Below are 15399 nucleotides of genomic sequence, written 5' to 3' on the forward strand. Positions count from 1 at the left end.
CCTTCCAAATCTATTCCCACATGGATAAGGATCATTTGATTACAGCCCATGATTAATTTTAATCCTCTTTTCTTATGATTATCCTGTATCAGGTCTATTTTCACTCTATTCTCTCTACTTCATTTAATTCTTGTTTAATTCTATTTTTCACTTGTCCTTACTCATATTTAATTCTCATAAAGTAGTTAGATCATTCTTTATACATTTCCATTCCACTATCCAAAATATCATAAACTAAACTTCTTTTCTTTTTTTCATAAGCTATACTTTATGCTTTAGATTTAGTACTACAGCTAAAACTTAACTTAACCTAGACTTTAACCAGTTCTGGTGTTAAATATTTCCTAAAACTACTAGAGGAATGCAAAAGCTATTTCATTCATGTTCTTCTGATTTGCACTTCAATAAAATCCATCTTGTTTACATATACCTGCATTCCGAATAATATTGACAACAAGATCTGTCATAGCCATTAATTAACTGGTAATGATATAGCAATGAATAGATTGAAACCTACACGAGGAAACATTTCATTACAAGATGGAAAAGAAATCCATGAACTCGTCTTTCTTTCCATTCAATTGGATTTCTTCCCTTTCATCAAATTTGTTCGTCTCCTCATTGTTTTTGGAAGAGAAGTTTACATTTTTTAGGATACTTTCAGTTTCTTAGAAAGAACGGGCGACGTATTGTGCCTAAATAGTAGACACTGGTAATAACTAAGAGAACACAAACTCTGAGCCATAGAATTTCTCATGTATAAAGCGCGTGGATAATTCTACAATGAACATATTAGGAATTCAGCATCAAGAAGTGATAACACACCACAAAAACAACTTCAAGAAAACCACCAAAGTCTTCAATTAATAGTGTCATTTACAAGATTACCGATCAAATCAATCGTCTTTTGAAGATGCGGATGAAGAAACCAAATTCCTCCACAAGTACCTTCCACTCGCCATGTCCACGCAAGTCCAGAAGCCTTTCCCTACCGCGCTGCAAACCTAACGAAACCAATTCTTTTCAATATTAACACATCATTTTCGAAAACATTAAAATCAATTTCCAGCTAAGTTTCCAAAAACAAAATCGCTTCCACAATACTTTTCCTCGAGGCCTCAAAACAGAAAGAAGCGACAAAAAAAAAGCAAAATAATTCAATAATATAACAACATTTCCTCCACAATCGCACTCATCCAGCTTCTAATGATTCAAATTCTGTGTTTTCTAGAGTAAAGTATAAGCAAAAACAGGAAAAATACTAAGATGAAAACCTTGGAGGAAAGGGGAACGGCCACATTGGAGGATTCAAATTCTTCGCCGACGACTTTCTCTTTCTCATCTTCAGAATTCGGCAGCGGCGTCTTGAGGTTTCTGAGTACGAAGAATCCGGCGAGGGTAGCGGAGAGGAAGATCAGAATTATTCGCAGCGGACACATTTTCTCCGGACGGTTATGGCTCTCTGTCTCTCTGTGTTTTTCTCTCTCCCTTGATTTGAGAGAGAAAATTCGGAATGATCTGTCGGAGAAGAAAAGTATATGTAGTACAATATAAAAAAATAATCATTCATTATTAGTGGCTGTTTGCGTTTATAAATAAATCCGACTTTTTGTTTGACAAAAACAATTTTCTTTTTAGCATTTGCATATTTGTATAATAAGTATATTTTCATTTTTATTCGTCTAATATCTAATGTCATTTTTTTTTTTTTTTGAAATTATTTTTTATCTTAATTTTATTTTAAATTTTTTAATTTAATTTTTTAATTTAACTTTTTTAATTTTAATTAAACTAATTAGTTATCTTATTCTTAATCTATAATGATTTATATTATAAGTTAATTATTTTTACTAATACATTCTTAATTATCTACTAATTATACTTATCTTAAATTCTCGTATCTACGGTGACCAAAACACACAATATGGACGATGTTGTACTAATTTTAAATACTTCATTAGACGACAATGTTTATTTGACTATCAAGGAATTTTTTTATTGCTTACTTTTAAAAATATGTATACTCCATCCGTCCCAAAATAAAATTACAGTTTACTTTTTGCAAGTAGATTTTTAAATATTAGTATTATAATAGATTGTTTTGAAAAAGATGAAGACATTTGTTTAATATAGTGTAAGTTGAAAGAGTATTTATAATGTTAGGTAGGTAGTACAATTATTAAATTATAAAATGGTTATCTTGTTTTGGGATAGACGAAAATGAAAAATGACAATATTTCAATGAGACGAAAGGAGTATTATTTTTCTTCATTTAAAATGTATACTCCCTCAGTTCCGCTTTTATACACATTTTTTATTTTGGGATATTTAATTAAAAAGTAAACATTTCATTAAATATTTCACTTTTTTCTACAAATACATTTATTTTATATCGCATCGTTACTTTTATACTAAAAAGTAAGAGAAAAATGTCATTAAACTGTCCTCCCTAAATCATTGGAGGAAGGGAGAATTAAAATACCTTTTAAATAAAAATATATACTTTTAAGTTGGATGTGTATGATTATTGGTTAAATACAAATTTGCACTATGTTTTAATTTTTTTAAAAAATATTATGGGTTTGTTTGTATAATGTTTTAATTTGAATTTTTTTTTTATCTCGATAATATAAAAGTAATATTTTATTTTAAATAATTTTATAAAATTATAAAATATATATATATATATTAAAAACGTGTTGAAAAAAATATTCTACAAACAAACCCTACATTTATTGGATAGTCATCTAAAATATTATATTTCTATTTTTCATTTTATTAAACAAATATAATTATATAATTAAAAAATTACTTTTTATAAAATTAATTTTATATTAATTCTATATAAGTATTTTATAATATTTTAATTATATAAAATAATTAGTTTCGTGTATTTCTTTTAAATATTTTTATATTTTTACTAATTAAACTACACATTTTTCGATTTTTTAAAACACACATTAAATATGTGATTTTAAACAAAATTTTTAAACTTGCAAATTCAATTCAAACATTAAAACTTTCTTTAGGAAAAAACATATTAGGGTCTATTTGTTTGGGGATTGGATTTTCAATCTACTATTCATCCCATTTTTTTCCTCCAAAACATCAAATCAAGCATTTATTTTTTATTTTTTATATTATACTAAAAATCAATTTTACATTCAAAACATCACATCAACACCTATTTACATCACATCATATAACTATTTAAATTAAAAAATTTTACTATTCAAATCTCAACTCAAAATTCAATCCCTCAAACAAACGCTTATAGGCAAAAATACATATAATTTATGGATTATATTTTTAATACAAAGTATACATATGATATACTAGTTAATATATATATATATATATAATGAAAGGCAACATCTACATTATACAAACTAAAATTCAGCACTATGTTAAATAGCAGGTAGTGCGCTAATAAATAGCACATGATACTACTATCGACAACAAATTATTTATAATTATAATACAAATACAACACATAATATAGTATTACACAACATGTATAACAATTGATTTTAACACATGATATACTCTTATATGACATATGCTGTAATTATGAATAAACAACATATGTGTCTATTACACGCTGCACATATTGTGTGTAGTTGTTAGACATGTGTTATTTTGATATTTTGCATGTGCTGATTTGGAATGCTAATTTTTTCAAATTAACACCTTAATCCTTTCCCATAATAAAATACTCGTTATCTTTCTCGTCTATTTAATTTATTTTCATATTTTTTATGTATCCATTAAATTTACCAATTACTATATTTGACAAAACAAATAAATTAATATTAAATTATTACTCTCAATTCAGCATTTATTTATAATAAACATAACTTATATTATCACATTTTTTAAATACCAACTAAAATTTTTAAAAAACGATCAACGGTTTTTTATTTTTCTTTTTTCTTATTAAAAATATTTTTTTTTTAAAAAAAATGATATTAGACCCAAATAAATTATTTTTAGCGGAAAATTTATGAATTATATGTTTAAAAATACAATTATAAAAATAAAAAAAATCTTATAACAAATCAGCACGGATCAGGTGCTGATTGAATTTATTCAGCACCTGTGCTGACAAGTTAAAATATAATTATACTAATTTTTATAATTAAATTATATAATTAATATAATTAAACAGAATAGATTTTTGTGCATCAGCACAGATGCTGATCCGTGGCATAACAAATACTCTCCGTCTCAATACAACAGTCTTGTTTATCATTTTTGTCCGTCCCAAAAGAATGGTCTCATTTGTATAAATAATTATATCACCATAAAATTATCCCTATATTTTTATTATTATTACACAATTGCCACTATTTTTTACACCAATATACTCACAAGGGCAAAAAAGTTATTTATCCTTACTTTTTACCAACTATCAATATAATATCAATATTTCTTAAATCTCGTACCCAACACAATAAAACTATATTTTTGGAACGGCGGGAGTACGATGGTTGTGGAAACGTCAAACATATGGTGAGCAATTATGTAATATTAGATGCATAAATAAGCAGCACAGTGGGATACGTTGACAATAACAACATACACATAGTGGGATGGAACATTCCCTCATCAATTCTCAACCACCCAATCATCAAATCCCAATGGTGCGTAGACTTACGATGAGAAAATAAATATTAATACAGTATATATTTATCTAGTTTTAATTTTTTATGGAGCAAAAATTATTTTTGGTATTATTCAATATTATAATTATCAATTTTGGTCCGATTGAAATTTCTTTTATTAATTTTGGTTCTACTCAAATAAAAATTTATCAATTTTAATCCCATGATGGTTGACTGGGACTGAATAAGGCCGTGTTGGCTTGAACACTATTATATTAGACGAGTCATAAGGTGACTGAGCGCCCCAAACAGCCAACATGGCCGTATTGATTACCTAGCACTGAACATGGCTGTGTTGATGCCCCTGTTCACGGCCGTGTTCCTGTCCGTGTTTCGAAACAATTATATTTCTGTCCATGTTCATGATCATGTTCTCAACATTCTAGGTCATGTTCATTGTTCTCAATACATTCATGTTATAAGTCAGGTTCGCGACCATCTTTTCAATATAATCGTATTGTAGGTCATATCGATTAGTATTATTTTCACTTATTTGACAAAACTTGTGTTTGTTTGGGGGATTGGATTTAATTTTCACTATTCATCCTATTTTTTCTCCCCAAAAAACATCAAATCAAACACCTATTTTTTATTTTTTATATTATACTAAAAATTAATTTTACATTTAAAACATCACATCAACACCTATTTATATCACATCATACAACTATTCAAATTCAAAATTTTTATTATTCAAATCCCAATTCAAAATTCAAACCCTCAAAACAAACACACCCTAATGTATATTTATAATAAGGAGAAAGCAACTAAATCTCCACAGGTCACTCAGCGGATTAGAAGGAGACAGCGAATGAGGTTGGCAGAAATGTTGTGAATTGATATAGCTTGAGTGGAACCTAAATAAATACCACTTCCTCATGAATTTATCTTGAATCACGATCTTTTGGCTTTTAACAAAAATAGTTTTTGTAATTATTTCATAATATATATATAAAAAAATAAAAATTATTTTTTAATGTTTAAAAATAATTTTAAAAAAAATTATAAAAATAATAATATATTAATATATATTTTAATATTCATAATTATATATATTTCAAATTTTATAGTAAAATTTTTTAAATATTATTTTAAATTAATTATTTTATATTTTATATTTCTGAAATTATAAATTAAATTTATTTTTAAATTTTTCAAAAAATTATGAAAAATATATATAATTAGGATTATTAAAAATATATATAACAATATTATTATTTTTATAAAAAAAAATTACAATTATTTCATCATATAAAAAATAATCAATTTTTAATATTTTAAAAATAATTACAAAAAATATTTTTGTTAAATTATAAATATATATAAAATAATTTTAATAAAGAAATTAAAATAATACTGATCAATAACAATATAATTATATTGAAAACATGGTCAAATATAGTCTAAAACATGATTGTGTTAAGAACAAGGTCATGAACCTGACCAGAACATAACTGTGTTCATAATATAGACATGAAGACGGAACACGACCGTGTTCAAAATATGGCCGTGAACAGGGGCATTAACACGACCATGTTCAATGCTGGGTAATCAACGCCTAACACGGCCGTGTTCAGTTCCAGTCAACCATTATGAGACTAAAATTGATAAATTTTCATTTGAATGAGACCAAATTGATAAAAAAAATTGAGCAAAAATCATTTTTAGTCTCATTCAATATCATAATTATCAATTTAAGTCTCGTTCAAATTTTTTTTTTTATCAATTTTAGTCTCACTTAAATGAAAATTTATCAATTTTAGTCCAAAATAGTTAGCTAGAACTGAACACGGCCGTGTTGGCTTGAACACAGCCGTGTTGGATGACTCATAAGGTGACTGGGCATCTAGGCAGCCAACACGGCCCCGTTGATTACCAGGGGCGGCTATTAGCAGGAGCACAGTGGGCGATCGCTCAGGCCCAATTTTAAGAAAGAGCCTATATTTTAAAATATTAATATATTATTATTAGATATATTAAATTTCAAAATTAAATTTTAAATTTTAAATTATATTTTTTCTTCTCCATAATTATCTAATTTAATTATAATTCAATTCACAATTTCACGTCTCTTCTCACTTTTTTTTCCCTCGGACCAGCCATCGTTCACTATCCCCATTCCCCTCATTCTTCTTTTCTCCCTTGGTTCAGACATAGACAACGACATAGACAGACAGACAATCTCTTCCGGTTCAACGACATAGACAGATAGACAGGCAACACACAGTGCTTTTTTTTTTTTTGGTACAAATTAATTTAATAATTTTAATTCTCTTATCTATTAATTCAAATATAGTAATTTTATTATTTTTTCAATTAATTTTTTTTGATAAATTGTTGGATTATGATTTATGGATTGCAGGAAAGACAACAGCCTGCGCCCAACTCCGCTCTGTCTAACGCCGGTGGAGAGGATTTCAATCCAAGTTTTATTGTTCCTTATTTTTTAAAATTTACAAATAATATAATAAATTAGGCCAAAAAAAAGTATGAGTTGGGATATGAAAAACGCAAAAAGAAAAAAAGAATTGATGAACTAATTCAATCTCAGAGTGGAGCAATTAATAAATTCATGATAAGAGAACCACAGTTGAATGTCGAAAATAATTTGAATATTCAAAATAATGAAAATTTTATTGATGATTATGTTGGTGATGATGTTGAGGTTGAAAACGTTGATATTGCTGATAATGTTAATAATAATGAAATTGAAAATATTGACATTGATGATTGTATTGCTGATTTTGATAATGATTCTAATGTTATGTTTAATATTTTTGATCCAAGAAATTGAGATTCTTTTAATTCTGAAATGACTAATATATTAGCAATAAAATATCCTAAAAGAGATTTATCTATTGTAAAAGGCAATAACGATAAATTTGGAAGACAATTTCCGCTACATTCTACACTAGAGTATTGCAAAATAAAGAAAAATGTGATAGAAATACACTTTGTGCATACGAGCTTTTATTAATATATAATTAAAATAAATTTTACTTTTATAGAATTAATTATTATATTTTTCGATGATATTATTTTAAAAATTCATTTAATTACATCTTTATAGGGCCTACATATTATTTTTGCTCAGGGCTCTAAAAAAATCCGAGACGGCCCTGTTGATTACCCTACACTTCTTAACACGGCCGTGTTTCTATCCATGTTCTGAACACATCCATGTTTCTGCCCATGTTCTGTTCCTGCACATGTTGTCAACGCAACCATATTCTAAGTTGTGTTTATTATTATTTCCACTTCTTGGTTAAAATTATTTGATATATATATTTATAATTCAACAAAAATATTTTTTACAATTATTTCATAATATAAAAAACAATTAATTTTTAATATTTTAAAAAAATAATTGCAAAAATTTATAAAAAGATACAAAGAAAATATGCAACACAAAATGAAAGATATATATACATTACAAATTACATCATTTTTACTCACAGTTTTAAACATAAATAGTAATCAGTTTTGTACTCTAAAATTTTATATATAGAATTTTAAAGGTTAGTTTACTTTTCTTTTTCTTATTATTTTATTTATTTATTTCATTCAAACAAAAGCAGAAAACACAAGCATTTGTTTGTGAATTTTTTATTTTAAATAGTAAAATTTTAAATTAAAATAATTATTTGCCGTTATATAAATATGTATTGATAGGTTAGAATATAAAATTAAAATTTTAGTACCGTATAATAAATAAAAAGATAGGTATTTGATTTGATATTTTTTTAAAAAAAAGTTTGAAATGATAAAAAAAAATTAAAATCTCGTAACTAAACACATTTCAACAAACAAATTATTGCTGACATAATTCTCGACGAATATTAATAAAAAAATATAACATATACATTTATCTCAATAAAATAAATAACATATACCTTATCATCGGAAAACAAATTAATAATTCAATATAAAATATTAATTTCTATATTATTGATATAATTTTACACATTTCACATAAAAAAAAAATAAAAAAATATTTTAAATTAAAATATTACTCTCTCCGTTCCACCACAATTGACATAATTGTCATTTTTGTCTGTCCGGTCAAAACCCCTTTATTTCTATCTATCTCCTAAAAATATAAATATTTTTATCTATATTTAAAACTACGTATCTTTTATAAAATTAATTTATGTTAATTATAAATAAACAATAATATTTTTTTATTTACTTGTATTACAGAAGATTTTATTCTCTTGCTATATAATTTTTAAATATTTAAACATATATTTTAATTTTTTTAATAATATATATTAAATTTACTTTAAAATTATAAATATTATTAATTATATAAAAAATAATATAATAATATCATAAATAATTATTACTCACAAATTAAATATTCTTATCTTAAATACCATTTTCTTAATTAAAGGGTGGGTCGGGGGTAATAAGCAGCCCCGTACATGATAGAAACATCAACGGAAAACTATATTATTGTTTATGGAAGAAATTTGAGTGGGTATCCAACGCGTCATTTGAAATTAGGTACAACAAACTTTTACTAAATCTACCCATTTCTATTCGACTTTTTTATATAGTGGCAACTACTACGCTGAATAAGCCTGCCATTGACTCTCCAATAATAATAATAATTTTATTATTATTATTATTATTATGGGATAAGATGGAGAGCACTAGGCGTGCTTACCATGTTACACTAATTTCATTTTAAATATTTGCCAATTCAATATATTACATATATATATATATATATATAGAGGCGGAACAGAGCAGATGAGAGTGGGCTAAATTTTCAAATTTTAAAACGATTATAATCTAATTATTATTTAATAATTTTATCAATAGAGTTATTATATTTCGAAAGTTTTTTAAAATATCAACTTATAGTAACAACTATATATTATAAAATTAATTTTGTATTATATGAAATTGATAAATAATAAAAAAAATTATTAAAAAAAATAGCTCTTAAAAATATCATCTCCTATACCTTTGGTTGAGAATTTTTTGAAAATTTTATTATTATTATTATTATTATTATTATTATTATTAGTTGTTACTTTTTTTGTTAATATCTATTTTTATAGCATCAAACAATTATTATGATATAAACTTTTTTTATTATTCAAAATTTTAATTTTAATTTTAAATTTTCACATAAATACTCTATTAATTTTTATCAATTTTCAGTTTATTTATTATTTTTTATATTATATATTATAAAATCAAAATAAAAAATCAAAAATCAAAAATTAAAAATTAAAAATTAAAACTGGGTGGGGTGGAGGAGGTAATTGCCCAGCATACATCCGCCCTTGTATATACACTTATATGCATTCAAAGCCAATTATATAAATAATATTTTAAAATAATTCTTACATAATAATAATAATAATAATAGTGATAATTCAAAAATAATTTTGTAACAATAAACATTAAAGATTTTATTAGTACTTATTATTATTATGATAATATATTATTATATGATACTAAATATATTTATTTATTATTAGAATGATTTTGGTTTTAATTCTAGATTTTAGCTTTGTAACTTCTTGTAGATCATTTGTGCATATATTATTATCAATGGATCCAATTAAAAAAAAAAAAAATAAATAAAAAAAGAAGAAGAAGAAGAAGAAGAAGAAGTGTAAGATTTTTATTATAATTATTTCTTATATGATAGGAGAGCGATGACTTTCAATGCCTCTTTATGGCATTTATCAATACTTCGGCCCACCTTTAATCTATGACACCCATAGTCCATTTAAATAATAACAACTACTTTCATTTACCCGCCTTTTAAGTGTCACATTTATTTTTGTGTCATTGTACTTAATATTAAAAATATTTTTATATTTGTATAATTTTTTTGTACAAATATTCTTCTATTAGTATTATAAAACACTAATAGAAATATTTTTGTAATTTTTTCTTAATTTGTATTACGTTTTGATATAATAATTAATATTTAAAGATCAACATGCAAAAATGAAATGAGACCATTAGAACCGGACGAAGGTAGTATTTAATTTGGCGTAGAACTATACACTCCGCACTCGAGGACTATGAATTTGAGTCATTCTTTTTTTTTTTTTTCTTTATGACGTGGGAACCGTAGTCACTATCCAAAAATGTGGACGGAGTAAACTCCGGAAGAACCTAATACCCTGCAAATTAGGCCCGACAAGAAAAGTCACACTGAGGGAACCATGTGTGGTAGGTGGACCTGGACCTGAAAGCGTTGGGGTTTGAACCCATGACCTCATGATTACAAGTTCACTCCCCACACTACCAGAACATTTCTTACGGGACAAATTTGAGTCATTCTTGGTTCACGGAATTGCTCCACTATCTACTATGCCACCTCTGATGCCGATTTTTCAACTTAGAATCGCAAGAACAAACTTATCTTGTTACGATTTCGTTTAATGCTTATTACTCTCATGTTCGGTCACGTGGCTTAGGAAATCACCACTTTAGAAGTTTGAATCATGATTGAGTAGATTTTTAACCTCAAACTCAAGCATGCAAAATGCACCTGAAGCAACAACTTCAAACATTTTTCAAAGGAGCTATCTCCATTATCAAATATGTTGAAAAGAAATCAGATGCTTGATAGTTGTTTTTATGTAGTCATTACATCTTATATTTTGTATGGTCTTAGTCTCGACTATAGGGCTCTCAAGTCGGCTCTTAGCATCCAACTACAACGAGTAACTTCTAATGAGTTGCTCGGCTTCCTTTTTCCAGGAGGAACAAAGTCTTGACAATGACAATAAGGATAGCTCGCTACTTTTTACCAATGTCGTTGCCCCAAAGCCTTTTTCTAATTGTTCTTTTGACCCAGGTTCAACCCTTTATAGTAATCGACATAAGTCTACATTCCAAATTTACATCAAACCCGATCACGAGGCTCGGAAATGTCCTTAGTACCTCAACTTGGTTGTGTTCCCGGTGATCAATCACAAATCCATCGAATGTCAATGCTTACAAGTTCTTGAAACCGCTAAGCAAGTGGACACTATGTATAATACCAATATTTTTACTCTGATTAATCCTTGAATCGTAGATGAGTGTACAAAAACTACTAGAACACAAAATAGTATACATAAATAGAAAATTATTCTAAAAGAAAACAGTAAACTCATAAGATTATGAAAGAATATATAATTGTGAGTGTTAAACAAGGAAGATACTATAAAAGAATATTGGTTGAGCTTATTGATTTATTGGAAGAGGTTATGCAGTAACCTCTTCACACTATCCTTTGCCATATGTGTAGTCATTTCCTGTTTTTTTTTTCTTTGGATATAATATTTCATAGCTGAGAAAGGTGAAAGTTTTTTTTTTTTTTCGATACAAGTGTTATGAAAATTGTAAAAACAAAGAAAACAAAAAATGCACACATAAGGAGACAATAATTTGTTGACTTAATTAATCAAAGTAATCTATGTGTGGGGTGGCCAAGCTATATATTTTCACTAGTATCTTTGGTGTGATTATAGAGAAAATACATTATGTATATATAGATGTCAAAAGTAAAATCCTAGGTTGAACGGTGATCAAAAGGCTATACGTACAATACTTTTTCAGGCCTCAGCTTGGGCTTTATAATATAACAATCTCCCACTTGAAATTCAAGTTATCTCTATTTCTTCTTTCAATATTTAACTAGAGGTTGTAAGGCCACCAAGCTTTTTTCTTCACTCATCTAGGCCAATTGAGATTGAACAAAATCTTAATTTATCTAAAGTCATCACCTTATTGAACATATTTGCTGGGTTTTTTTGATCTCTAAATCTTTTCTAATTTTAGAATCTTCATTTTCAATAGCTCTCAAATGTAATGAAACCTCAGGTCAAGTTAATTGTGTTATGATTATTGCTATAAAATGATTGTTTTTTCGAATTCTTTCCCAACTCAAACATGAAATTCTACAACCTAACCATTTTCTTGCAAGTCTTCGTTACTACAATGTATTTAGCTTTTTTCGCCAACAAAGCAAATACCTTATGCAACTTTGAATTCTATGAACACGTTGTTCCTCCATAAATGAACACAGTTCCATATGTGCTCTTCCTCTTATCATAGTTGCCTCCTTATAAGTTGGCGAGTCATTGTTTGAAAACTTGAAGTGAGTTCCCAAAGGTGCGTTCATGGGCTTTGCATCCTGTATGTTGAACCTCCTCAGAATCTTCTTCAGATACTCTACCTGCGAGAAACTCAATCTTCCACTATCTCGATCTCAAGTTATTTGCATGCCTGAAATTTGCTTTGTTTCTCCAAGATCTTCCATTGAGAATCTTTCTGTCAATTGATGCATTCACAACGTTTTGAGCACAGGACCCAACAAATAATATATCATACACATATAAAGTATTGTATATGAACCTTCAAACCGCTTAAAATAGAAGTAGTGGTCGACATTGGATTTTCTAAAGTCAATCTTTTACATGAAGCCATCAAACTTTCGATACCACTATTTTGGTGTTTGCTTAGACCATATAAGATTTTGCTTAACCTGCATACTAGGTTGTGTTATCCCTTAGTTATATATCATTCTGGTTGTATCATGTAAATCTCTTCATCCAATGAAAGTTAATAATCAGGCCATCTTCAACAAAAATCGGAATTGAATTCCCAGCTTTTCTGAAAAAAGTTCATGGTGATATTTCTGGATCTATAGATCCACCGTGTGGACTCTTCAAGTACTTTAGGGTACTAATTGATGCATCAATGGCGATGGTTACACGTATGCTTGTTGTCTACTCGCAACCTAATTTTTGCTAGACTATTTGCACAAATATTTAAATTGCAAGTACAATTTTCAAATCACCCGATAAAGAAAATACGTTTAGATAATGTTGGAGAGTATTCATCGTATATATTTGATAATAACTGTATGTCAATTGGGACTGTTGTGGAACATGTTGTTCCCCATATACATACACAAAATAACTTGGTTAAATCCATTCTTAAAAGATTGTAATTAATTGCTAGACCATTGTTAATAAGGTCTAAACTTCTTGTATCAGTTTGAGAATATGTCATATTGGGTGCAACAACCATTGTGAAAATAAAGGCGATAAGTAATCCCTGGTATTCCCCTATTCAATTGATATATGAAAAAGTACCAAATATATCTCAATTTTGAATTTTTGGTTGTGTTGTTTGTACCAATTGTGCCACCCCAACGCACAAATGGGACCTCAAAGAAGATTTGGTATATATGTCGAATATGAATCACCCTCGATTGTGAAATATCTTGAAGCAACAACGAGTGATTTATTTAATGCAAAGTTTTTAGACTTTTATTTTGATGAATCAACTAAAAAATCGTGGAAAATACCACTTGACTTTGATTCTCATACGAAACATAGTGAATTTAAAGTTCAAATTTTAAATAATTATTTATCATACATTTATATAATTATAATTTTTGAGCTATATTTTTGTTTCTCATAGATATATCTTCTTGGGCTTCAACAAAATATTTTTGTTGTTTCGATTTGGCTTCAGAACATAATAGACATCGTTAAGTCTAGCATTCACCAAACCCAAACCCACGACTACGACCAAAACATTTGAAACCGAGACAAAATTTATACTTGTGTACTTATGTTATTATCTGGTTCGGGCATGTAACACGCATCCGTGGCTTACCAGCATCATATGCCTAACCACATTATTAATAACCATCATACATTCCACATGCATTTCAACTCACCGAATAATCGATTCCGAAAATCATGAATTTAATTCAAAATTAGATTTCATCGATTAAATAACTAATCGATTTTCTAACAATATTTGTATACTTAATGTATAGATATTATTATAAATTTAAACTTATTTTTTTATAAAAAAGGTTATAATTAATCCGATCAATAAAATTATTATCTATCACATCACATTACCCATAAAAACTAAAAACCACATCTAAACCTAAAACACCCAAAGATAATTTAAAAATAAAAAATAAAAAATAAAAATTCAAATCTAATTCAAACTCAAACCAAATTTTTTGAATCAAACTCCAAAGAAATGCACAATTTTTAATAGATTAAAAAATAATATTTTATTAGTTAATAAAAATATATAAATTTTTTTTGATATTTTTGTTCTTTTGACTTTATATATAAAACAATTGTATATCTTAGTAAAAATTAAAAGATATTTTAATATTAATATATAATAACTTTTTCTAAAATAGAAATTACATATTTAAAGTGAAACACACAAAAATAATAAAAAATATTTTGAAACAGAAAAAATATATTTTAATAAAATATAATTATTAAAATAATCAAATACACTTTTTAAATTTTTTTAATCATACGTTGTCTAATATTAATTAAATAAATCAACTAAAATATAACTTCCAATTATATAACTCAATCAATCAATTGGTGATCAAACACACCCCGTTGAATGTATTCTAAGTTCTATTGATAAATATTCTTTTGAGGCCTCAGCCCATCTGCATCAATGAAACCTATGGGTTTCTTCCGGCTCTCTTATCTTCCACGTTATATTCTATTTCTGCCACGCCATCGGAGAAACTCATTTCATTTTATACTTTCGTCAAAGAAATTCATTTACATAAATTTTAATTTTTCTTTCCTCCATATTATTAAATTATCTATTTTTAAAATAATTTAAATAATAATAATTTTTATCTAATATATATATTTATTAGTATTTATTTATTTAATAATTAAATTTATAAATAATAACAAATATTTATTAT

General features: G+C 26.7%; 1 protein-coding gene across 1 annotated transcript; it reads right to left on the minus strand.

Moving 5' to 3' along the window:
* Positions 1 to 504: 504 nt before the first annotated feature.
* Positions 505 to 1546, minus strand: LOC127253518 (uncharacterized). Its single transcript, XM_051278150.1, has 2 exons — positions 1275 to 1546; positions 505 to 1004 (listed from the first exon to the last, which is right to left on the minus strand). The coding sequence occupies exons 1-2, from the start codon at positions 1437 to 1439 to the stop codon at positions 897 to 899; spliced, it is 273 nt and encodes a 90-aa protein (XP_051134107.1). The 5' UTR covers positions 1440 to 1546; the 3' UTR covers positions 505 to 896.
* Positions 1547 to 15399: the final 13853 nt, after the last annotated feature.

Source organism: Andrographis paniculata, unplaced genomic scaffold (assembly GCF_009805555.1).
Source record: "Andrographis paniculata isolate CXL003 unplaced genomic scaffold, ASM980555v1 Contig51END, whole genome shotgun sequence".
NCBI classification, from domain to species: domain Eukaryota; kingdom Viridiplantae; phylum Streptophyta; class Magnoliopsida; order Lamiales; family Acanthaceae; genus Andrographis; species Andrographis paniculata.